General features: G+C 48.4%; 2 protein-coding genes across 6 annotated transcripts in view; one reads left to right on the top strand and one right to left on the bottom strand.

Annotated features, from left to right (window-relative positions):
* SRGAP2 (SLIT-ROBO Rho GTPase activating protein 2) overlaps positions 1–24,873 on the top strand; it is a 97,243-nt gene that overhangs the window by 42,967 nt on the left and 29,403 nt on the right. For 4 of the 5 annotated variants that reach the window (XM_039565069.1, XM_019288911.3, XM_019288910.3 and 1 more), the window contains 6 exons: positions 4,908–4,970; positions 7,855–8,070; positions 8,798–8,926; positions 13,776–14,000; positions 15,557–15,658; positions 16,478–16,675. In XM_039565069.1, the coding sequence (XP_039421003.1) occupies positions 4,908–4,970; positions 7,855–8,070; positions 8,798–8,926; positions 13,776–14,000; positions 15,557–15,658; positions 16,478–16,675 (933 nt within the window). The remainder of the gene's footprint in view (positions 1–4,907; positions 4,971–7,854; positions 8,071–8,797; positions 8,927–13,775; positions 14,001–15,556; positions 15,659–16,477; positions 16,676–24,873) is intronic. The other variant, XM_039565070.1, reaches the window with a different exon arrangement.
* LOC104692340 (cyclin-dependent kinase 18-like) lies at positions 18,198–23,658 on the bottom strand. Its single transcript, XM_039565304.1, has 7 exons — positions 23,634–23,658; positions 22,929–23,081; positions 22,696–22,820; positions 21,088–21,202; positions 20,890–20,984; positions 20,754–20,816; positions 18,198–18,968 (listed from the first exon to the last, which is right to left on the bottom strand). Exons 1-7 carry the CDS (start codon positions 23,656–23,658, stop codon positions 18,927–18,929), a joined length of 618 nt encoding a protein of 205 aa, XP_039421238.1. The 3' UTR covers positions 18,198–18,926.

Genomic DNA, 24,873 nt, shown 5'->3' with positions numbered 1-24,873 from the left:
CCTGGAGCACTGTACTTTTCCATGCCCTTGTTTTGGTTTCTCCTGAGGAAACACTTTCAGGTGTCAGTGGGAGATGCTGCTGGTCAGGGACCGGCTGCTCTGACAGTCCTACAGATGAATCCCGGTCCTGTCAGTGGGAATTTGGGATTTGTCTGCCCCCAGGGATGGTGTCAGTGCAATTCTGTGCTGCAGCCAACGAAAAGGAAGATAAATGGTGAAATAACCACACTTCCAGCAAATAAAACTGGCGGGGGGGGGGAATTGTGCTGGTAACAAATTGTTCCACCTTGGGGAGGAGGTGGTATTTTCTTGTTTGGGCAGAGTTAATGATTTAGGGCTGCCTTTGGTACAGGGTTGGAGTTTCCAGCCCTGGTGCCACCGGCGTTCCTATTCCGGTCACCTCTCCCTCTCGTGGAAGATCATCCTGCTTTGATGTCTGCTCCTTTTCATTCCTTCATCTCCTTTGATTTCTCCTGCTTATCCTCCTTCAGCATGGCCCCTTTATTTATTTATTTCTACATTTCTATATCTATGTTTTGCTATTTATATATATATTATTTTTTTCCCAAAATATTCTCCTATTTGAGCTGATTCCTGCTTTGATTTCCCCTTTTCCCTCTATCCCCCTGTCGCCCTCTCTGTTTAATGTGACCCTTCATTTCTCTGCATGGAACAACCTTCCTGTTTCTTGCGTGGTTACCAGGTTTTCTTGCCTCCAGACGTATCTTTTGAGTGGGATCCCTTGGGATTATTTATACATGTATAGACCTTTGAGCAGCAGTCTCTTTAATTTGGTCTCTTTAATCACTCTTTCTGTGTTGTCTCTTTGAGATTTTCCTAGAAGCAGCCTGATAATCTCGTTCAAATTGAAGGAAAAAAGAAAATTACCTTTTTTAAAAGAACAGACTGGGAAACCTCGGTCACTTTGAGCAGTGCCTGAACTGGTATTTTTCAGTTTGACAGATTTTTATATAAAGAAATTGTGAAGTGACTGGCAAATGTTAATGGGAAGAAAGGCAGATTTATTCTGTGTGCAGAGGGGCCTCAGGACAGGCAGTGCCTCCGACCTGAGCCAGGTACCAACTCAGCACCTGTCTGCCCTGCTGCTCCCTGGCCCTGCTGGGTTTAAAACACATTTCTGCTCTGCTTGTAGCTGGGAGGTTCCCTGGGCTGCTGGAGCAGGGGCCTTTCCCTGTTGTATCCACTAAATTGGGGATATTTAAGGGGAGAAAACCCCATTTGGAATCAAGAAAACCAACCTGAGGATTTGAAATTCTCCTCCTGTTTAGCACCTTTGATGGTGGAAAAGCCCCAGTTTATCTCTTGGTATGCTGCAGGGTGTTTGATGGGAAATGGAAAATCCACAATGGGTTGGTTAAAAGCCTTGCAGTAATCAAGGAAGAGGAATTATTAATTCTCTGAAGGGGTCTGTCATGACCTACTTTACAGCTGCACTGTGTCCCTGGCTGCAACTGGAACCAGAATATGACAGATCTTAAAGCACCCCGCACATGGGAAAGCCACCATGTGAAAGAAATGTAATGGTTAAAATGCTGGGCATTTGTAAAAAGATTTTTCCATCACGGTGTCAGTTTGAAGATATGCAAATGCCACGAGTAAAACTCCCACTGAGGTGCAGAGTTGGCACCTTTGTGCTACATCCCTGCTCCCCTCCTGCCATCCTTACCCACCCTCCACTGGTGGTTCAAAAACATGGGAATATTTAATGTTTGTCCTCCACCTAGGCATATTTAATTATTACTTTTAGGAAGATGCAGAGACCTGATACTGTTCCAGAGCGGTTTCAGAATCAGCACATTTGGGTTCCAGTTCCAGCTGTCACCCTCTGACATCATTTGAGGCAGCAAATTAGATAAGAATCTCTTATCTTGGTGTGTTACACTGTCACCCTCCGATGGCTTGAGCCCTTCCTGGCTGTCGTTGAGTTTGTGGGGAAAGCACCTCAGGAACTCCAGGGAATGTTTGTTTTGAAGCCATCCCCTCTTTCTGTCAGGCTTGAGAGGACGTTGCTGAGGCTGGAGGTCCAGGACAGAAAATGTTGACGGCATTCCTGAGCTCTACTCTTTATTATCCCCCCCAAATATTTTGAAGCTGAAGTCGTTAATGTTTGGTGGAATGCGGAACAGCCTAGCAAGCCCCGCAGTAGATCCCAAAAACATCTTGATTAAATTAGAGGGGAGGTGGAGGGGAGGAGGGCTGGAACAAAGAGGCCGTTGAGGAGCTGGCACGGCCCGTGCTGGGAATTTATGTTGCAGCCAGGGGTGGCAGAACCTCCAGCCCTGCACATGGTGCAGATACACCCTGGAGTAACAAAGGAGTGTGTGTTCCTGCGTGTGCACTCGCAGGAACTGGGGAAAACCTTCATCTGCAGCCCATCAGTCCTGCCAGCTCCTGGGGTGGCTTCCTTGGGTGCTGCTGATGCTTTGCCAGGTTTGCAGAGAAAGGAAAGGTTTTTATGACCTCTCAGTGCCCAGCAAAGGTGAGGAGCTGCCCCACTCTGCCCACCCTCAGCTGTGCAGGGAGCTCCTGTGCTGTCTCCCAAGGATGCTTTTCCAACCAGATCATCTCCCAGATCTACAGGAGAAGGGTTTAACCTGATCAGATAAGGAGGAGACAGGGTTTGTGGGGACACCCCCTCTCCACATGCACACCCAGCTCATTAGTGGAGCCAATTAATTAAGATTTTGTAAGATTTTGTTGCACAAGCCTTTCCTCATGTTAAGGGAGGTACAGACAGACTTGGTTGCAGGTACAGCCAGGAGTAGATCACAGTAAAGCTGATCAGAATATCTTTTATTTGTTGCCTTTTCCTGGAAGATTGTTTACAAAATGGATCGTTCTGCCTCTGCAAAGCACACAGAAAAACAGAGAAATACAGAACAATGTAGAATTTGCTGCTGAAATAGCAGTTGGTATCTGGAGACATTCACAACTGCCAGGACTGTTGTTGTCTTTCCTTGGCATGGATTTTATTCGTAATTCCATGGCACTTTCTGGCATGATGCTGGAATCTCCCATGCCTGCATGGCAGTGGGATCAGCAGCCTTTAATCTGCACTTTGAATTCCATGGGAGCTGAGGGAAGTTCTCTTCGTGCATCACCTCCACCTCCCTCCACTGCACTCAAGCAACAACTTCTTCCTGACATCCAATCCGTTCTGACTTCCCCAAACAAACCCTTCTGCTTCCTCCAATGTATTTTCATTTATCAGGGTCAGCCAGCTCAGCTTTTTTTCTCCTAAATCTTTTTTTTTTTTTTTTTTTTTTTTTTTTTTGGTGGAATCAGTGCAAGGAACAGTTTTACATTAACAGTGCTCATTGCGCCGCTCTTGTTGTGATGTCCCCTGTGATCTGTCTTACCTTCATCTTAATGGAAGGGTTTTTTCCAGTCCAGCAATCCAGCAGCTCCTTTCTTGAGAGCTCATTTGGAAGCACAAAGAGTTTGGTGTTTTGACAATTTGGCATCTTCTTTCCCCCTTCAACCTGAATCTACATTAAAATATTCGTTTTAATCTCTGTCGCATAATTGATGCTTCAGCAGTTTGTGCAGCAAATGAGCAATTTTTTTTAGTGCAAGAAATGAGCAAAATGGGCTGAAAAGAGCGGGGTGAGAGGCAGATGAGGGCCAGGCCAGGCAGTTCAAGCAGCACCAGGGAGCCTGTGGCTGGAAAACTCCTCCTGTGTGAAAAGTTCAGTGCTGAGGGCATTTCACACAGACCCAGGCAGTCGCTTCCATTAATCATCTCCACGTGGAGGAAAAGGCAGCCAGAAAACCCTGGCGACCCAGATGACTGCAGGGCTGAGCAGCAGCCTCAGCTCCTTCTGCTTCCAGAGGTGCAACTCCCGCGGGTTTGTTCCTGCAAGCTCCCTCGGAGGTTGGGAATCACCAGCTCTTTGCTTTTCTCTAAATTAGAGGCTCCTCAGAAAAAGCTTTCCTTTGTCAGCATTTGTGTCAGATGCTCTTTTTTCCTGTGGCACCTAGGGAGCAGGGTGAGGAATATGGGATTGGAACACGTGGAAAATCCAGAGGGCTGGGCGTTGGATACTTGTGAATCCCATTGTGCTGCCAGCAGAGCAATTCCAGGCTGGTCTGAACCACAACTCCCCAAAATAATGAAAAGAAGTCTACAATAAAGCAATTTTCATCTCAGAAGCACACTCTGAGCACTGCTGAACTGCACAGTATGGGGAAAAGAATAATTTAAATTTAAATCAGATAATCTTTCTCTTCTGGCTCTTTAATTTATCGGTGTGTTGTTGGTTTTCTTCTCATGGTTTAGCATTATCTTGACTTCCTGGGCAGAAATGTTGGTTTAAGCATGGGTTTGGCTGCACTGCCTCTTTATCTGTTTCTTTTCCTGAATGTTGTAGGCATAAATAATCTTGGATTTATCAAATTTGCTTGCCCCAGTAGATATTAAACGCTTGTAACGTGAGGGTTGGAGCACGCAAACGCTGCCTTAGTGGGCAGCGAATGAGTAAAATCTATAAACTGAATTAAGTTATTCTTGTTATGTGGTGGTTTCCTTGTCCTGCCTCTCTTCAGCTTCCATACCAAGCTGTGCTGGATGCAGAGTGTTGCTTGATCCTGTGAAAATGGGAAAATGCTGTATTTGCAGGCTTGAGAGTCGGAGATCTCAAGTTCTCTGGAAATTCCCACCTCTGTTCCATAAAGCTTTTCTGACTGTGCACTTCTAATATTTTGGTTTATTAATACTCCTGGTGCAATGTGACCCTGGGTGGCTCTGGGCTGGGCACTGATTGGATTTGCCAGCATAAACAGTGGTGCTTAATTGGGCCTAACTTATTAATGGATGCTCCGTGCTCACTTCCTCTGCCTTTGCAGCGTCTTCCCCAATTAACTTTCATTTCTCTGTTCTGTTGCAGAGCAAGGAAGTGGGACTGCAGCTCCAGGAGGACTTGATGAAGGTCTTGAATGAACTGTACACGGTAAATCAGTGATTTCTTGGCATCTTCTCAGGCAGAAGGGAGAAGTGCTTGACTTCTCCCACCAAGGCTGAGAAAAGGCTGCAGTCCCTGCAGCTCGAGGTCACCTAAAAAGCTCCATAAATCCCATTTTTCCCCTCTGTCCTTGAGTTGTTTCAGCTCTCTCAGTGTTGGTTCCCCAAAGGTCTCACCTTCATGCCCATTTGTTCCTTTGCTGCAGTGATGGTTTGAAAAAGAGCCAGAGATAGGAGAGTTATTTCCAAATATGCCAAAAACCTTGGGGTTTGTGTGGTGTGAGCCTTCAGAGGCACCCACTGAGCTTATTTGTCCCTCAGCTCTCAGCAGAGCAGCTCCTTTTGGAGTCTGAGTTTCCCATCTGTGCTTTTTCCTTCTCAGTAAATCCACTGGAGACCCCAAGGAAGAGGTGAGGAGGAGGATGTGATCCCAAGGGTCCACGTGCTGCGTGGGGATTTTTCTTTTCCTCACACAGACGAATGGAAAAGCCTCTTGCTTGATGTAAATTCTGCTTTCTGCAGCTGTTACTGAGCTAGTTCTCTTCTTTAAAAGCAGAACTCACTGTTCAGTTGCTCAAAATGCCTTTTATTTTGTCCTTCCTGGGTGATTTGCTGGGTCATGACACTGAGATGTGTGTTCTGGCCTTCCTCCTTCCAGAAGCTGACCCAGGGTTGTTTCTCAAGCCGTGGCATATTGACCCTGTGGGGGTAAAAATCAGTGTTACAGAATTTCCTGGGGTTCCCTGAAATTTCCTGTATCAGCAAAAGGTATAGAGGGAATTGTTTCTTGCAGTTTGTTACAATTAGAGCCTCAAAGCCAAATATTCAGGTAAATCAGCACTCCAGAAACTGTTTTCTATTTGAGGGCAGAATTGGCTCAACTTTTGAGTCATGTCATGGTTGGGATCCTAAGGAAGGACACAGATCTGCCTCTAAAAAGAGACTTTTAGGAACTAGATTAATTTCTAATCCGAGTTCAGGTGGCTCTGAAGTGGCTGGTGAGTGGAGTCTCATGGACAGGGGATCATTTCTGGGTGCCGGGCCCTGACAGGTCATTTTTTGAGCCAAATATTGAGTCCTGGTAATTCCTCTACCCCAGAAGGAAGAACTTCCAGAATTCAGCCTTTGCTAAACAAAGTGATGAAAGGCATTGGTATTTTTAATGTCAGTGCTGGGAATTTGAAATCTGTTTATTCATTCCTCCTGCTGCAGAACTCTGAATTGTCCCTTCACCAGAAAACCTTTTCCTTTGCAAAAAGCCACTTCTGATCATGCTAAAAAGATGCTTTTCGTTGGAATTAAAGCCACCCCACCAGTGGCTACGTTTAATGGTACTTTTAGAAATAATTCCACCTCTCTTTCTGCTGGATGTGGCGCTCAGTGGTCTGGGCTGGGTGACAAAGTGAGGATCAACCAAAGGCTGGATGATCTTGGAGGTCTTTTCCAACCTCAATGACTCCATAATTCCATATCCAAAGGATTGGCAGAATCCCTGCTTTTGGGCAAAATGGATCTGGGTGAAATCTTTACTTTCTCTGCACAAATAAAACACAGAGAGTTGTCCCAACCTGTAATTTTTTTGTCCTGTGCCATCTTGCCCTCAGCAGACCCCAGTGAGTCACCAGTGTCCCCACACCAGAGCCCGTGGCTGCCAACGTGGCCTAAAACCATTAAAAACCCATTAAAACTGGGATTTCTCCCTCTGCTTTCACTCTCTGCCAGCTCCACTCGGAGTGAGAGAGGAAAAGCAACTCCTTTGCATCTATTATTATCATTATAAACGCCTGCTTTATAGTCTGAGCATCTGCAGGGGCTGGGAGTGCGTGTGTGTAAATTATTCAGGATGTGTCTTTAGCACTGGCTGCAGTCACATTCCCTTTCATGTCTAAATCCAGAGTCTCTTTGGCTCTGGGAACCTCTGCTGATCACTGCACAGGGGGAGGGTGCAGCCCACTTGGGTAAAATCCTGTTATGTTGTGGTGCAAAAGAGCTCTAAACGGGTTTTCATCTGAGATAAATCAAATTATTCACAAGTGGGGCCTTTATTACTGCTGGAATGGGTGACTTTATGCAATTGTGCTTTTTTTTTTTTTGCCCCCTGTGAGTGTTGTATCGTGTTTGTTTTGGTGTGGGATTCAAATTGCTTTGCATTTATGGATAAAAAACTGGTTTATGTCTCATGTCCTTTGGTTCTATTTGCATAACACAAAGCTAGACGTTCATATCATGTGAAACAAATGGGATTTTTGTGACTGGGGGGATATTTATCTATATTTACATATAAAAAATGTGCTATAATAAAAGTTGCTCATACAGCACAGGGTCCAGGTCTCCCTAAACGAAAGAACCACACTTGTTTATTAATTTTTTTATTACATAAGGTGCCCAGAAGTACTTTTATGTCCCAAATTTGATTTGAACAAATGGCACCTGAGTGGCTCTTGCAGCCACTGTGTTGAGGCTGGATTTACATCCTGTGATGTTTAAAGCACTGATTCACCCAGATGAAAGACTGATAGGCCTCCCTTCAGAAACCTTACCTGCTGATGAAAAGCTCTCATTTTCCTGGCATATCATTTTCTTTGAACAGTCAGGGAGGCTGGATTTAGTCTGCATCCTTTTTTTGATTTTCATGCCTCCTTTACTGGCTTGTGCAAGAAGGCACATGCCAAAGTCAAACAAAGCAGCAGCTGCAAAATCATCCACTTGGATTTCAGATTCGTTTTGAGAGCCACACTCGCTCAGGCACCTCCTGCCCTGCTTTTCTGACATGGGAAATTTCCCTGAGTGTGTTTTTCTCTGGTTCAGGTGTTTCAGACTAACAGCCAGCTCGGCCTTGCTGGGCCCTGAGTGTTGGTCATCGTTCTCTGCAGGTGATGAAGACCTACCACATGTACAACGCCGACAGCATCAGTGCCCAGAGCAAGCTGAAGGAGGCAGAGAAGCAGGAGGAGAAGCAGATTGGGAAGTCAGTGAAACAAGAGGACAAGCAGACCCCGCGCTCCCCCGACTCCACCTCCAACGTCAAGTTCGAGGAGAAACACGTCCGGAGAAGCTCTGTCAAAAAAATTGAGAAGATGAAGGAGAAGGTACTGGCAGGGTGCACAGGAGCCACTGAGATCCCCCCTCACTTCCAAATCTCGTTCTTTGTGCCGGTTTCATTCAGCACTCAGCTGGAGGAAAGGCAGATCCAGCACCAGGTTTCCTTCAGGGCAGTCAGGTGTGCAGTTTGTGTCATCCCAGGGAATCCAGGCATGGCACAAAAAGCTGAAAGCAGGTTAGAGTGGGAAAGCAGAAGTTGCCTGCTTGGAATTCATGGTTACCATGATTATTTTTGTTGTCCAAAGCACGAGGCTGTGCTCCAGGGAGCCCAGCAATCCCAAACTGCCTTTGAGCAGTTCAGCTCTAAGGTTCAAGCCAGTAGAAGGGATGGAGTTATTTTCAAATGGATTTAGGCTCTGGAAGGACCAAGTTCAGGCCTTGGAAGAGGTGGGGTGCCTGTAGCAACCCTCAGACAACCCATGGGCTTCTGTGGTGGTGCTGGAGCTGGGCCATAACCTCCTAAACCCACCCTGTTCCTTCATTCCTCCTTTAATCTTCCCCATCCTACAGTCTCAAGACTTTCAGTCCAGCATAGTAATGCTTAAACACATCTAAATAATTAATCTGCATTTCAAGTCTTGGAGTCCTGGCAAAACTGGAATTCAAAGGCAAAATCTGTGTGAGCAGAGTAAGATTTGTTCAGTGTTCTCTGGTGTTACCCAGCGTGCTGCTCACCTCTTCTAATGCTATATTCTGGTTTTTGTTGTCTTTCAGCGCCAGGCAAAGTACACAGAAAACAGACTGAAGGCGATTAAGGCAAGAAATGAGTATCTGCTGGCCCTGGAAGCCACCAATGCCTCGGTGTTCAAGTACTACATCCATGACCTGTCTGATCTCATTGATGTAAGTGCTGCTGGAACGTCCCACGTCCCTCTCCTCCCTCAGCATCCCCCCCTGCACCAGCACAGCTGGAAACCTCTGCATGGCTGGGCTGGGCAGCTTGGGGGGTGGCAGTGGCCTGATAATTGGTCATTAGGCTGTGACAAGAGCTTTTCTCAGGTGGCCACCTCTGTTACACAGACAAGGAACTGGGCACTGAGAGAGAAAAGGAGGAGCTGCTTAGTTAAAGTGAAACCCACGTTCACTATCACACTGCTGCCTGACATTTTCACTTGACTATGAGTGAAAAGCAAACCTGCATGATTTTAACTCAGAAGCACGTTTGAAAAAAAGATTTTTAACTGTAGAAACAGTACAGGAAATTTGGTAGAAGAGAGGGAGTTCAGAAATGTTTCCTGAAGCTGCTTTTAAGTGGTTTTGGAAAAGTCATAGAATCGTGGGATATTGTGAGTTGGAAGGGACCCACAGGGGTCATCCAGTCCAAGCCCTGGCCCTGCACAGACGTCCCAAAATCCCACCCTGTGCCTGAGGGTGCTGTCCAAGCACTCCTGGAGCTCTGGAAGGTTTGGAGCAGTGCCCATTCCCTGGGGAGCCTGGGCAGTGCCCCAGCACCCTCTGGGGGAAGAACCTTTCCCTGATCTCCATCCCAAACCTCCCTGACACAGCTCCAGCCCTTCCCTAAGATCCCTTCCCTGCTCACCAGAATAGAATTCAATCCCTCCCCATTCAGGGGACAGCAATTCTGCTTTTGGTAAAATGCACTGTGAAAAAACCCCGAAATTCTGATTTTTGGAAACTCAGAAGAGCCAGTCAGGAATGCTGAGGTTATTCCCAAGGATGGAACCACCCCGTCAGCCTGAACACACTGCGTGTGGGTCAGTGGCTCTGGTGGCTCCTGTTCCCCTTGCCAAGGCCATCCCTGCTGGGAGCACTCGGCTGCAGAGCCTGGAGGGAGCTGCTGTGGAGGAGCAGGGAGTGATGAGCACAAGAGTCTCTAGACACAGGCAATAAAGAGCACTCAGATCTCTATTAATTACTCAGCTATTAGAATAACCAGCAGTCTATAGGATACATTTATTCAGCTGATGATAAACTTGCCTGGAGTGCTTTTGTGCCAGGTGTTGATTTAAACCTGTCCTTTGGAGGTCAGGGCTGTCACCGAGAGCGGGCTTGAAAAATGCTGTTATTTCCAAATGTCGTGGTTTGCAGGATTGCTGCTCTGGAGAGGCCTGGTTTGTTTATTCCTCCTGCCTTTTTAGGAGCCCTGTTTTGGTTAACATTTGCTCAGCCTAAATTGCGTGGCTCTGGGTTTTTAGCAAATGAGAACTTCGTGTTTATATTTATATTGAAGCTACAAGGTTGCCATTAATTTCACCAGCATCAGCCTAATTTAATTGTTCTAATTTTATTCTTCTAAAGCCCTGTCTCTCAGGTCTTCCCCCAAATGCTGCACACGTGCCTGGTTCAGTTGTCTGTTCTTGGTGTATTTTCGTGGATCACAGGTAGCAGAGAATCTGTTTGGATTTCGCAAGCCCAGAACAATCTCTAAGCACAGAGCTGAGGTGTTTCCAGCAGGACAGGACAAACCTGGGGGACCCAGCTTGGAAGGAAGGGCTGCTCTCCCTGGGCAGTCCCAGCTGTGTCTGGGGCATGGCAGGCAGTGCTGCAGGACAAGAATCCAAACTTCTGCAGCCCAGGGATTTGTCTGTCCCTAGAGAGGAGCCCTCGTGGCTCTGGGTGAGTTCCTGCCTGAGTTAACTCCCTTGGAGCATTCAGTTTAACACCACAAGTTCTCATCATCTTCAGAATAAAAGTGTTATCTGCTCTGTGTTCAGGCATGGAAAAATGTGGGACTTGTCTGGGAGCGCAGGAGATGGAATTCAGTTATCTCGTTGTTAAGACACAGGGAAAATAGATTTATTAATGCCTTTGATCCTGAAGGATTGAAAATTAACAATTATAACCAGTAATGGTTATCTGAGCCATCTGACTTGAATAAAAATGCGATTTTTAAGCCAGGCTGTAATGCCTTCCCTCGATCTAATCATTTGATGATATTGAATTTTGAAATATAATATAAAAGTAATCTTCAAAGTCACTTACAAGGAGATTGTGTTAGGCCAAACAGCATTAAACTTGTCATGTTTATCCAGCACGGTGTGTTCCCTGGGCAGTGTGCAGGGAAGGGTAGCAGGGAGTTAATTCTTTGTCCAGAGTTAAAAGCAATAAATTGTTTCTGACATAGCCCAGTAGTTTTGAATTTCCTGACTTTGGGGACTGAGGCAGCTCTTTGATGCTAATGAAATATTACAGTAATGGGGAAGTTTGCATTAACTCATATTTATAAAAGGGTCACTAGGACAGGATTGGAAAAAAAGAGATAAAAACGTGTGTTTGAGTCCCAGAGCTTACTTTGCTCTTCCAGGGATAGGTATTCTGTGAGATCTCCAGGATCTCATCATTCCCCTTCCAAATCTGAATTGCATTTTAAAACAAAGGGCTTTTTCCCCTTGAATCTTCTGGTTTTGAGGCCTGTTTGAAAGCTAACTGGCAAAGGGTTAATCAGCTGTCATGTTGGGAAGTGAATTTGAATGAGTTATCATTAAATTCTTATAAAAAATTGATTTCCTTCGAGAACGATTCCATCAAACATTTATATAACCCAGAAAAGGGATGGCAGGACTGGTGCATTTATAAACATGGAACACTGGACTTCAAAAAAAACCCTTTAAAGTGGGGGAGTGGGCTGGGAAACGTTTTCTGTTTCTGGCTTCAATAGCAAAGAGCCAGCACGTTTTGCCTGAGTGAGGTGAGGTGTGACACATTAACTTCCCTTTGGATTCCCAGTGCATTGGGGGGGACACTGGGAAGACAAACTGGTCACACTGGAGGGTGCACAGCCGCCTGTCCCGCAGCAGGAGTTGTGTTCAGTTCTTGTCCCTGCAGTTCAGGAATGACAAGGAGCTGCTGGAGAGGGTCCAGCAGAAGCCCCAGAGATGATCTGGGGTCTGGAGCATCTCCCTGATGAGGGGAGGCTGTGGGGCTGGGGCTGGTCAGCCCGGAGAGGACACGGCTGAGAGGGGATCCCATCAGCCCATACAAGGATCCCCAAGGGGTGTCAGGAAGGTGCCAGGCTCTGCTCAGCGACAGCACAAGGAGTAATAAACTACAACACAAGAAATTCCACCTCAACATGAGGAAGAACCTCTGTCCGTGAGGGTGGCAGAGCCTGGAACAGCTGCCCAGGGAGGGCCTGGAGTCTCCCTCTCCGCAGACATCCCAAAGCCACCTGGAGGGTCCCCTCCACATGACCCTGCCTGGGACTGGGGGATCTCCAGAGGTCCCTTGCAACACCAAGAATTCTGTGAAAAGGAGCGAGTGCTGCTGTTAGATGTGAGCTGATCCTTGGCCCAACTCCATCTTTCCCCCCATGGCTGCAGGACCAGCCCTGCAGAGTGAGCAGTAGCTGTGAGTGCCTCTTGATCCAAGGCTGCCTCCACACGTGCAGATTCTCAATCAAGCCTCTTTTGTTTTGCTTTTTGTTTTGTTGTGGTGTTTTTTTTTTTTTCTTGGCTGGTTTTGTTCTTTTCTGATTGAATGTAAAGTCCCTTAATTCTCTGCCTCCAGTCCAACCAGCAACTGCAGCTCTTTTTCCAAGGCTCCACACCTGCCACAGCTTGTTTGGCACAAGAGCCAGGCTTCCAGCAGCACTCGGTGGCAGGAATTCTGTGGGAGCAGGGAATGGTCCAGCAGTTTCTCTTCCCTCTGCCCCCACCCCTCCTTCTTCTTTTTTCCCCCCTTTTTTCCTCTGCGTTTGCAAACAATGACAGTGATGAGACCCAAATGATGGGCGAGGAGGAGTTTTCATGTGAATTTTGCTTACGGAGCAGCACAGCAATGGAGCAGATGGTCTCTTTCTTTCCTTTCTGGATATTCTCCTAGTGGATGTAATCTTGCTTGTAATTCCAAGAAGGTGGGCTCCTTCTTGCTCACTTTATTAGATGGCTGAAAAATCCAGGCTGGTTCTGATCTAATGCTAATGAAAAGCTCCTTTTTTTTCCCCTTCTGAAACATGAAAACTTGGCTCTGCAGCCGTGGTGGAAATGAAGCTGCTTGATTGTCTCCCAGTGACATCATCCCAGTGTCAGCCATAGCCAGGAAATTCTTGACCATAACCACTTTCTGCTTCAAAGTTTTTTGCTCCTCTGTTTCACCCCAGCAATGAAATCATCCCAACTGGTGGCTGCTGGGTTTTGGATGACTCTCTTTTCATGTCCAGGTCATGCTCCTCCTTCCTGAAGTACTGGATGAAGCAGTTTGCTGGAATTACGGAATTATTTAGATGCAGATTTGTCTTTATAGATGATCCAAATCCTGTGTCTTGTCTCTCCAATAGCACTTCAGTGCCTTGCTTTCCTCTTCCTTTGAATAATGTCATTTAAGGATTTTGGAGTGTTTCCATAGGAATCAGGACCCCTAGAAGTCAGGTTAGAATTTAGGGAATTACCCTGCCCTACTGCTGAACTTCGCCACTTCCTTTCTGAATGAAATGAGTCTCTAGTACTCCATGAAAAATGAGTCTCTTATAGTCCAGGAAAACTCCACAACCTGTTACAATACTTCAAGCTTGGTAATCAATTACAACACCGTGATAAAATTTGCATGGGGGTTACAGGTTGAGATGCTCTGTGCAGTCAGAGAGAGACGTGGGACCTCCCTGCCACCCAGCAGCAGGTGACAAAATACCCACAGCTTGTTCCTCATTTGTACAGCTCCTGCCTTTGGAAACATTCAAATCCCCATTCTGGAGTCTTATTCCCTTTATTCATAGAGAATTGTGTGTGTTTTCCAGCAGTGCTGTGACCTGGGGTACCACGCCAGCCTCAACAGAGCCCTGAGGACGTTCCTGTCGGCCGAGCTGAACCTGGAGCAGTCCAAGCACGAGGGGCTGGACGCCATCGAGAACGCCGTGGAGAACCTGGACGCCAACAGCGACAAGCAGAGGCTGATGGAGATGTACAACAACGTCTTCTGCCCCCCCATGAAGTTCGAGTTCCAGCCACACATGGGTGACATGGTCAGTGTGGGGCCCTCCTGCCGCTCTGCCTGTTTATCTCCCTCATTTTTGATAAACTGACCCACTCCAGGGCCGCCTGTTTGGCTCTTTTGGGAGCCTCAGAGCTGGGAGATGATGCAAAGATTAAGCAGGGGCTCATGGCAGAGATATCTAAATTTTAATTTTTTGGCTATCCAAGCTGCTGGAAGTGAAAATGCTTAGTTAGGTTCAATATTAAATGTGAGTAGGAGACACCTTCATTCAACCTACAGGTTAATCCCCAAGACAGCCTCTGATTTTTGAGATTTGAAGGGCCAACAGAAGAAACCTAAATGCTGTTTTTTTGCAGCATCTGAGTGTGCAATCTGAGAGTGCAAATGGTTTGTAGTGGTGCTTTCTGCCCCCTCCTTGTGAGACAGGGCTGTCAGAGGACTCTCCATTTTTGGCAGGGCAAATCCCTCTCCTTATAGCTTTATCAAGATGTGGTTGCTCAGCTGGGAGCTGCTGAAAGTCACACGAGCTGAAACTGGTTCTGAGCAGGAACACGTGTACAGTGTGACAATGTAGGTCAGTTGGTTGGATTTCTAGATCATCCCCTGAGCACAGACTGGAGGATGGTCTCTTGCAGCCTCTTCTTTTGGGCTGGGAATTACAGCCACTGCTCCAGGCTCTTCTTTGTCTCTCTCGTTTTAAGTGAAACCTTCAGACTGCAAATGACCTTTCCTGGATTTTTCTGTGTTTCTGATCCTGTAAGATTATGGGGAAAAAAGGAATTACCTGCAGAGTCTCATTCAGGAGCAGCTCCCATTCACTGAATCATTTATCTTGCTGCTTCTCAAGGCCAGAGGAGTGTTTATAAATGCAGCTGATGGTCTTGTAGCAATGGTGCTGCACACAGCAGATTATATCAGACTATATGATGGTGTGTGTGCATGGGTGGGATAAAACTCCCAGTTTCAATTTCTGTCTCTAAAAAAACAGCCTCAGGCAGTGAGGTCAGTGTTTTCTTTTAAAAATCCCCACAAAACCCAGAACAAAATGAAAGGGAAAAGCTGCCCCGTGCTGTGGAATGAAGATCATTCTGAGCAGCTCAGGGAACCTCGGTGTTGTGGTGTCTGTGACAGGTCCCCAGCCTGTGCTGCTTTTATTTCAGCTCCCCTGGATTCATTCAAGAGTGACCTGTGCCTGTTGCTGTGCTGTGCAGGTGGTTCAGCTGAGCAATCCCCTGCCCCAGGGTGCCAGTCTGAAGCACTGCACCAAATTCTTGATTTTTGATGTGATTTATCCAAATACCTGGGATAAAGCACCTCCAGACTCCCAAAGCACACGACAAGCTGACATCCTGACATCACTGAGAGTAGCTGTTGTTTCCTGGCTCTTCTTTGATGTTGCCATCATCTCTTGCTCTCTGTTCAATCCTCTCAGGAAAGGAAATGCACTTGGGTAGAACCATGGACCTTCTTCCTCTGGTTGAAATCCAGCGCTGCCCGGTTTTAAAGCTCAGCACTTTGGAGAATGTTTGTGTCTGATAAATAAAGGAGTAATTGCGATGTCCTGCTGTGCTGTTTCTCTTGCAGGAGTCTCAGCTCTGTGCCCAGCAGCCAGTCCAGAGTGAGTTGGTGCAGAGGTGTCAGCAGCTGCAGTCCCGGTTATCGACGCTGAAGATCGAAAATGAAGAGGTCAGTTAATAACCAAAGTTCAGCAGCGGCTCTTAGCCACTTACTGGGCACTGGTTATGGAAGAATCTGGTTGTTGTCATCCTTTTTTATCAACACTTGTGTTAAAATTCAAGGCCAAGGCATCTTGTACATTAATTAGTGGGGGATCTCACAGGAAAGTTGGGGGTATGGAGAGAATCCTTTAAAATACCTCCCCATATCTCTCTTCCCATCCTTAACTTGATAAGACTGGCTGTGGTGCAGAAGTTTTATTTGGATAGCAAAGGGAAAGGGAGGAATTTAATGTTTTGAAGTGAGTTTGCATAACCTGAGTAAAGTGATTTTTGTTCACTTGGCCATTCAAGATGAGAAGAAGATGACATGAATGGGGATCTAATCTCTGCACCTCTGTGCTCAGGAACTTCTGGGCAAAATTTGCAACTCCTTTTATGTCTATAAAGTCGATTCTGGCCTTCAGTAAAAATGTGCAGTACAGCAGAGTCCTGTTTGTAATTAACATCTGATGCCCAGTAGTTGCAGAAGACAATTAGTTCAGCTCTCTTTGCTTTGAGGTTAAATTTCTTTCCATCTCCTCCTGATCCCAGCCTGAGAGATCACAACTGCGATCCTGGCACGGAGTCCTGGCAGGTTCAGGGTGCTGCCAGCTCTGTGCTTGCATGGACTGTGCTGTTAATGAGCCAAAATTAATTACAGCGCACAGGGTGTGAAACCAGTAATATCTGTTTATTAGTGAAGTGCTCCAGGGGACTTTGCTACCTCTGTTGTTTACTTACAACATAAAACCTTCAGGTTTTGAGTTCTCTCCTTCTTGCTGGGCAGGTTAAGAAGACGATGGAAGCCACACTCCAGACAATCCAGGACATTGTCACGATAGAGGACTTTGATGTCTCTGACTGCTTCCAGTACAGCAACTCCATGGAGTCTGTGAAATCCACGGTGTCGGAAACGTTCATGAGCAAACCCAGCATTGCCAAGAGACGGGCAAACCAGCAGGAGACTGAGCAGTTCTACTTCACAGTAAGGGGCTGATTCGTAGGAATTTAGGAATTTTTTTTCATTTGGGAAATTCTCCCCTCTGAGGGTGGGCAGGCCCTGGCACAGGGTGCCCAGAGAAGCTGTGGCTGCCCCTGGATCCCTGGAAGTGTCCAAGGCCAGGAGGGGCTTGGAGCAGCCTGGGACGGTGGAAGGTGTCCCTGCCCATCCCCTGGATGATCTTTAAGATCCCTTCCATTCCAGCCCATTCCATGATTCTGTAATTTTCAGTGTGATCTGTTCAGAATTCTCCTCACAAGAGAGTGCAGAGTGATGCTCTTGTCTAACAAGAGATGCTTCTCTCTTTGCTTTTGGGCGAGCAGAAGAAGTGTGTTGGGGTTCAAAACTGTGTGCTCTCAATTCTCTGCAAATATTTTGGGATACCTCTGTTGATGCAAACGTAGTCTGTGGGTAAATTGTGTCAAATTTGATTTCTTCTGCATCTGAAAAGGAATTTTCTGAGAAAAAACCTAATAATAGCTTGTAAACATCAAATTTCAAAGCTAGTGCAAACTAAAAGAACATTTAGCTCTTTCATTTTTTGTTATTACCATCTTACAATTTCAGCCTGCAGAAGCTTTTCATTGAGTTGGTTCTTTCTAAAAGATGCTAAGAGCTTTCTGATACTGAATTTCATACCAGACTGTCTATTTCCTACATCAGACTTATGTTAAACTGTTGAATTTGTTTCCAATTTCAAAATATTTCAGGGTAGCAGATGAAAATCATGGATTTTACCCTGGTTACTTTGTCATTCCCTTGGGCATCCTTCACCACCTTCTTCCCAGAATGGTGTTGCTCATTAAAATCTGAATTTTCTGTGCACTAACTTGGCAGCATGGTTCATTAGGCCTTGGCTTAGAAGAATCCAAAATCCTTCGCTGAAGGTGAATCTGGCTGTTGAGAGAAGTGGGTGGAGAAGCTGCTTCAAGAAGGGATTGACCACCCTGCCCAGGGTTATGGAACTAGAAAAGTGATTTTTAATTGAACTCTGAGCATTCCCTCTCCAGAGAGGGCTATTTCGAGTTCAGATAGGAGGAGGAGGAATCCAGGGCTTAATTTGGATAGGATATTTCTCCCTTTCATGTTGTTGGTGTGGTGTTAGAGAGAGACCCTCTTTAAGCAGCCTGATCAGATGCTGCATTGATCTGCTATTGACCAGGCTTATAAATAGCCTTGATAAGGATTTCCAGCTCTGAATCTCCCAGGGGCAGCTTTTTCAGTGTCTGAGAAAACCCTCAGATGGGTATTAATGAGCCTTGAGGGCAGAGCTTTGTGTAGGGGATAAAAACAAAGTGCAGTGCAGAAGTGAGATTTAATTCCCTTTTACCTCGTGATGTGCTGAGTGCTGGGGGGTAGGAACTGTAAGAAAAAAGCTAATTTAAAAGAATATTCCATATTAATGTGACTCAAGGAGGAAATTCCATGTGCTGCATTCCTAGGCAGAGCTTTTGGGTAAATACAGTGATGGCAGCATGAGAATTTAGTGGAAGGATCCTCACTGGAGTTATCTCCAAACTGGAATAATGTTTATTTCCACTGGAGGCACATCCCTGCACGCCGGTGCTGATGGATCTCTTGGTGGGCTTTGAAGGCAGATTTGTATTCAGGGTAATTTACACTTCCCTGTGCCAGTGGAAAGCAGAGGGGGGAAGGTTGGGCTCAGCACTGGGCTGCTGCAGGTGGCTGAGGCAGGGAAGCAGCAGCAACTTCAGGGAGCCAAAATCCAGGGATGTGCCGCTGCTGCCATGGCTACAGCCCTGCTTCCCGAGCCAGGGATCCGGGCAGAGCTGCCCATCAGGGCACAGCTGGCACCCAGCTCCACCTGGGCAGTGGGAAGGGGGTGAACGATTTCATTCTTTCCCTTCTAAACCGGCATAATTTTAGTTCTTAGGCAAAATGTTATTTTTTACCTCTGGAAAGAGGAGGAGCCAGAACAACGCTCGTTGTGTGAAGTGCTTTAGGATTAATGCAGATTCATTTTTGCCAAGACCTTTAAGACATGGAGAAATGTGGTGTAAAATCCTCCTGCCCCTGAGTGGTGCAGCAGTGGCAGCTGGGGGTGTCCTGGTGGTGCTGATCCCATGGGAAGTGGATCCAATTCCCCCATTGTGATGCTGATCCCATGGGAAGTCAGATCCAGTTCCCCCATCCTTCAGTCGAGTGCCTGGTTTGGAATTATTCTTGGAGGGGTGAGAGAGAGGAAAATCCCTGAGTTTTCCTGACTGGAGACAGATCAGGATGTGGAGCAGTGGCAGAGGTGTTTCTTCCTTATAGCCTGAAAAGGGAGGAAAGCACAGTCCGGTTTGGGTTCTGCTTCATCCCATGTGCAACTGGTTCTGACTGGGAAACTCCTGCAGGGCCTTTGGGCTCAGAGGTGCCCACCTTGGTTGGTTTTGTAGGTGCAGAACGCCCCTGGCTCTGACTCCCAGCTGATCTTCACCTCTTAATTGTCACCGTGCACCAGTGATGTGGCTCGAGGACGTTTCTGCTGCTCTGTTCTGGTTGTGCTTAGCCCGATCCCAGCTGTGCTCTGCCCCAAATGAAATCCTCAGGAGTTCTCCTGTAGTTTGATTTTTTTTTTTTTCCTTTGACTGTTTCTATTACACCAAAAATCCAGGGCTAATGGATCTTTGTAATTCACTGGGGAAAGCCTGAAGCTTTATTTTGAAATTATTTTTTTTTCAGCAGCATCCTTGCATCAGGCAGGGAACAGAATGTTAGGCATGAGGAAATACTAAAAAAACCACGAGATTCTGCACTGGATGGGAACATCTTTTTCTCCTTTAAAGCAACCCCTGGTACCTGTTGATGTTTTTAATGACCTCAAAGCCAGAGTCTTGCAAGTCCCAGCGAGTGCCTCTGCCCTGCCCTGCCTGCAGTCACCTTAGGCTGGGCTTAAGTGGTTAGATGTGCTTCAAAGGGGAGCTTAACTCTGCCAAGACGAGTTGATCTGCTATCTTTAAGCTTCTGTTTGCAGCTGAGCCTTCCAACCCTCCTGTCCCTTCACCTGAGCGTGACTCTGAGACCCCCAGAACCTGATTTATCCTCAACCGCCCCCACTTCAGACTGGTTCTTTTTGCAGTTTATACTCACCATGTTTTCTCCTGCAAAAATTTAACTGATTGAGAAAAATGTACAGTTAGGGCTTGGCAAACAGATTCTACAGGGAAGTTCTCAAAAAAATTTAATTAATTTTTCGTAGCGGTGATCGCGCTTCCTGTTTTCCTCTAAAACAACAACAAAAGGTTGAAATATTAATAAAGGAAGCAGGAAATGCTGAGACTTTCCAAAGGGACTTAATTCTTGTGAAATGTTTCTTTCAATGTTGTCAAGCAAGGGGACATAAAACACAGGCTTTTGGCAGTTAATTAAAGCCATTTTTGTTTGTTGTGTCAGTGCACACAGGGCTGGGGAGCCCACAGGGGAAGCTTCGTTAGTTCCTGGAAGGTTTTCCCTCACCCTCATACAGTGTGTGTATATGTTTCTTTCTTTCTTTCTTTCTGTATATATTCCTTTTTGACCCTTTGCTGCTCCTGCAAAGGCCAAGCAGGGTCCAGGCACTCGTGTTGTTAAAAATATTCATTTTTACTTGAAGGATTTGCAGTCTTACTGTGCAGATCAGAGCTGGAGGGAAGTGGATTGAATTGGGGAAAGCTGGAAGTGTCCAAGGCCAGGCTGGACAGGGCTTGGAGCAACCTGAGAGGGTGAAAAGTGTCCCTGCCCATGGAACTGGATGAGCTTTGACATCCCTTCCCACCCAAACCATTTGAATATTTGATTACGACAAGAGCATTTCATTATTAGACCAAAACCCTCTGTCTGTGTTCATTCTGCTGGCTGAATTTTTAAGATCTCTCATGATTCCAAAGAGTGACCTGTGATAACTTGCAGAGTTTGTGCTTTTGAGTGTGAACATGTCCCATTTGTGATGTGGACAGCCCCTGTACAGCAGAGTATTGCACATGCTGCAGCTCAGTGAAGATGTCCAAGCTCCCCCAGCCCCAAAACACCCCCACCCAGGATGAGGGACGGGTCAGGGGGTCCCGGGCACCCCCCTCACCTTCACATTGTGCACACTCATCAGGTTCCCGCAGTTCTCCAGGTACTGCTTGAGGTCGTTGTCCTGCAGCGGGAAGGACACGTCAGTCTGTCCTTCCCTTGTCCCCCCCAGCCCCCAGAGAAGCCCCCAGACCCACCAGGTACTCGAAGACGAGGGTGAGGGAGCGCTCGGTGTGGATGATGTCGTGCAGGGTGACGATGTTGGCGTGCTTGAGGTTCTTCAGCAGCGACACTGCGGGGACAGCGGGGTTGGGGCAGCAGGAACAGGGGCTGAGCACGGGCACAGCCATCCCAAATCCTGCTGGGACCCTGGGGAAGGCCCCTCCCGGCCTCACCTTCCCGGATGGCCGTGCAAGGAGCCCCCTCCTCGTGCTCCAGGCGGATTTCCTTCAGCGCCACCAGGTTTTCCGTCAGTTTGCTGCGGCCCTTGAACACCGTGGCGTAGGTGCCCTGGCAGGGGACAGGGGACACAGGCCATTTCCCAGGGTGGCACAGCACTGGTGTCCCCAAAACATCTGGGGGAAGGACCACTTGAAGTGACCGCACCAGGTCTGAACCCCACGAGAAAGACTTGGTCTGAAAATTTCTGGATATTGAAGATTTTTGCCCTTTGCACTTGGAGCTGCCCTTTGAATTTCACTTAATTCCTTACAGGGGTGTCACACACTACTCCCCAGTTTGTCCAGTTTGACGTAGGTTTCCAGCTTCCCAAAGCCGATATCTGACTGTGGGAGAGACAGGAAAACATCACTGGGGAGGGGGGGCCTCATCCCGGGATGGCTTCACCTCCAGAGGGGTTGCCAGGGACACTGGGCACTGACATTTGGGATTTTTACTCCATTTTCTGCCCAAACCCTCTGTGTATCCCGGGAAAAGCTGTGTCCTGAGCAGAGGAATGAAGGTGCTGGAGCCCAAGGTGCTGCACAACTCCCAGAGCCCCATTCCTTATTCTCGAGGGGACGTGAATATTAACGACACATCACCCTGGCGGGGTCTGTTTTATCCTCAGGCAGCACAGGCAGGTGAATTCCAGCTCTCCTTCCCTCCTCCTGAACGGGCACCTCGGATCCCGAGATGCCTCCTGCGGCCTGGCTGTGGTACCTGGGCAGCTCTGAGCACACCTGGAGGTGCACACAGAGGTTTTTGCTCCTGCTCTGTTGTACTCAGAGTTTTTGCTCCAATTTCTGCTACTGCTCTGCAGCAAAGAAACCGAAATGGCACTGCTGAAGCAAAGGCTGATTCATTATTTATCCACATTTGCATTTCCAGTGGCAAGAGGCTCCGGCTGAATCGCAGGAGGGTTTTCCTTCTCCTCCCTCTGGGAAGGAGCCAGGCCGAGAGGGCAGCCAGGTGTGCTCAGGGGAGTGAAGGAAGGTGGGAATGGCACAGCAGGTGCAGATCTCAGAATCCCAGGATCACTGAGGCTGGAAAACCACTCTGGGATCATCGAGTGCAAGCTGTGCCCGATCCCCACCCTGAGCACCGAGTGCCACGTCCAGGTGACACCTCCAGGGATGGGCACTCCAAACCTCCCTGGGCAGCCCCTGCCAAGACCTGACCACCCTTTCCCTGAGGAAATTCCTCAGGGAACTTCCACCCTGAGCCTCCCCTGGCCCAGCCTGAGGCCGTTCCCTCTCCTCCTGTCCCTGTTCCCCGGGAGAAGATCCCAAATCACCCCCGGCTGCCCCCTCCCGTCAGGGACCTGTGCAGAGCCAGAAATTTCCCCTGATCCCCTTTTCTCCGGGCTGAGCCCCTTTCCCAGCTCCCTCAGCTCCTGCCGGTGCTGCTGGGGTGTGCAGGAAGGGCTGGGGCTGGGCAGGGACGTGAGGGGACCTCAGTGAGCCCGGGGCAGCCGGCCCAGCACGGCCCAGCACGGCCGGGCCCGGGTGTCCGTTCGGGAGGGGCCGGGCCGGGCGCTGCCCCTGCGGCTCGGGGCCACTTACGAGGGAGGCCCGCCGGGACATCCTGCTCAGGGGCTTGGGGAGCTCCGGGCTCTCCATCTGCAGCTTCTGCAGGAACTCGGGGGCAGGCGGATGTCCATGGGCAGCGAGAGGCGCTTGCTGACGTCCTGCAGGGAGGGGACACAGGACAAGTGACATCCCGAGCCGCAGCCCGGCCCTTCCAGCCAGCGGGGAGGCGACAGCCAGAGGTGCCCGGGTCCCCCTGCCCCCAGCACTTGCCTCCATGGAGAAGCGGCGCTGGCCGTGGTTGCGGTAGCGCACGGCCGCCACCGGGGACCGGCCCTGCCCCTCCGGCGGGGACACGGGGCTGCCGTCAGCTGCCAGGTCCCTGCCCAGCTGCGCCAGCTGCAGGTGCCCCTGAGCCAGGTCTGGGGACAGAAGGGAAGCACAGTGAGCGGCTGCAGCGGCGGCACAAGCCGCGAGGAGCGGGGGCGGGGCAGGGCTGCTCCGGGGACGCGGGAATCTCTACGGCCTTCTCTGTATCCCCAGGGAATTCTGCTTTTTGCTCCAGATTCCTGGTGCCTCCCCACCCACAGCACTCCCAAAGCACGCCCTGCCACGAGGGTCTCTGGCGGGGGGAGCTGCTCCCCACCCAGCGATCCCAAATCCCATCCCAGTGCTCCGGGAAAAATTCAGCCCGGATTTCTCCCGCGGTACGGCATGGGGAAAGCCCGGACTGGATTCTCCCTGGAGTACGGAATGGGGGAAAACCCGGACTGGCTTTTTTCCGGAGTACGGAATGGGTTCAGGGGAAAACCTGGACTAGATTTCTCCCGGAGTACAGAATGGACTCAGAGGAAAACCCGGACTGAACTTTTTCCAGAGTACGGAATGGACTCTTGGGAAAACCCGAACTGGATTTCTCCCGGAGTACAGAATGGACTCAGAGGAAAACCCGGACAGGATTTTTTCCGCAGTACGGAATAGACTTTCCCCCTTATCCATTCTGTACTCCAGGAAAAGCCCCGTCCGGTTTCCCCCTTTCCCTGCAGCACCCTGCGGCGGCACCGCGGGGTTTCTCGGGGATGAGGATTCGCCTTCCCAGCTTTATGTTCCCAAGTGTTTGAGGCAAAACAACCCTTCAGGAACACTGAGGTGCCCATTCCTGGCTCTGGATCCCTCGGTGCCGGGCCAGGAAAGCAAAACAGAAAGAGGAAGGAGCCCTTCCTCGAGGAGTTTACACACACAGGCCTCGCGTGCCCCGGGAACCGCCAACCCCCCCAGAACCCGGATGTTTTCCTGCCGGGATGGGAGCATTCGCTTGGTTAGGAGTTCTCCTTTTGGTTTTGGTTTGTTTGGTTGCTTTTCCTCTTGAGGAATTCTCCCCCTGCGTGTTGCTAGGAGGCAATAACGCCTGGAAACTTCAGCGAGACAAAAGCCCAGGCTCCAGCTCGAGGCGGGGTGCGGCTGCTCCGGCTTCACCTGCGGGTTTCTCGCGGTGGTGGAGGTGCCGTGGGATTTGGACTGGGAAAAGTCAAACTGCTCTGAACTGCAAGATAAGAGGTGAAAGAACTGAAAAAAAACCCTCCCAGCATTTGCAGAGCTGTGAAAAATCAGGGAGCAGCGGGAAAAATGCCTGCACGGGTGTACAGTATTTCACCACAAGAGTAAATCTGAACCTAAATAATATCTTTATTTGTTTTGTCCCGCGCCCCCTGTGCAGCCCTGTGGATCATCCAGCGCGGAGGCAGATGCAGGGTTTGACAAGTAAAGTGGGGTGAGAGAGGTTAAGTGAGAGAATAAGCACAGTAGCAGCCTTTTAGTTGGTTAAAACAAATTGCTCATTCAGCTGCCCGTGATGTGCAGCCCCAGCCCGCCCTGCCTGCAGAGGGGTGGATGGCAGCTCCTCTGGTGGCTTAAAAGATGCCAGACATTCAGCTGGTCCCACAGTGGAACAATGGAAATTGCCCTGAAGATCGAGAGTCACAGAATTACAGAATTGTTAAGGTTGGAAAAGGCCTCTGAGATCATTGATGCAAACTTGGTTGGGCTCGAAATATGGGTGGACTGAGCTTCAGACTTGCCCAGATGCATAAACCAGGACTTAGTTCATCCTTTAACCGTGAATTTCAGTGTTGTTCTGTCACTATAAACTTCAGTGTCACTCTGCCCTCATGTTCACAAATCCAGCAGCCCAAAGACTCGATCAGAGAAGTGAAT

The sequence above is a fragment of the Corvus cornix genome, chromosome 26, assembly GCF_000738735.6.
Source record: "Corvus cornix cornix isolate S_Up_H32 chromosome 26, ASM73873v5, whole genome shotgun sequence".
In the NCBI taxonomy this organism is placed as follows: Eukaryota; Metazoa; Chordata; class Aves; order Passeriformes; family Corvidae; genus Corvus; species Corvus cornix.
This window is presented reverse-complemented; position numbering and strand designations above follow the sequence as displayed.

Bases quoted from the DNA above. Each gene is read 5' to 3' on its own strand.
- LOC104692340 (XM_039565304.1), bottom strand. From the start codon at position 23,658: ATGGATAAGGGGGAAAGTCTATTCC. The intron at 22,821-22,928 runs GTGCTGGGGGCA...CCCTCCCTGCAG, and splicing joins CCGCTTCTCCATGGAGGCAA to GACGTCAGCAAGCGCCTCTC. The intron at 18,969-20,753 runs GTGAGGGGGGTG...CTCCCTTTTCAG, and splicing joins TGAGTGTGCACAATGTGAAG to GCTATAAGGAAGAAACACCT.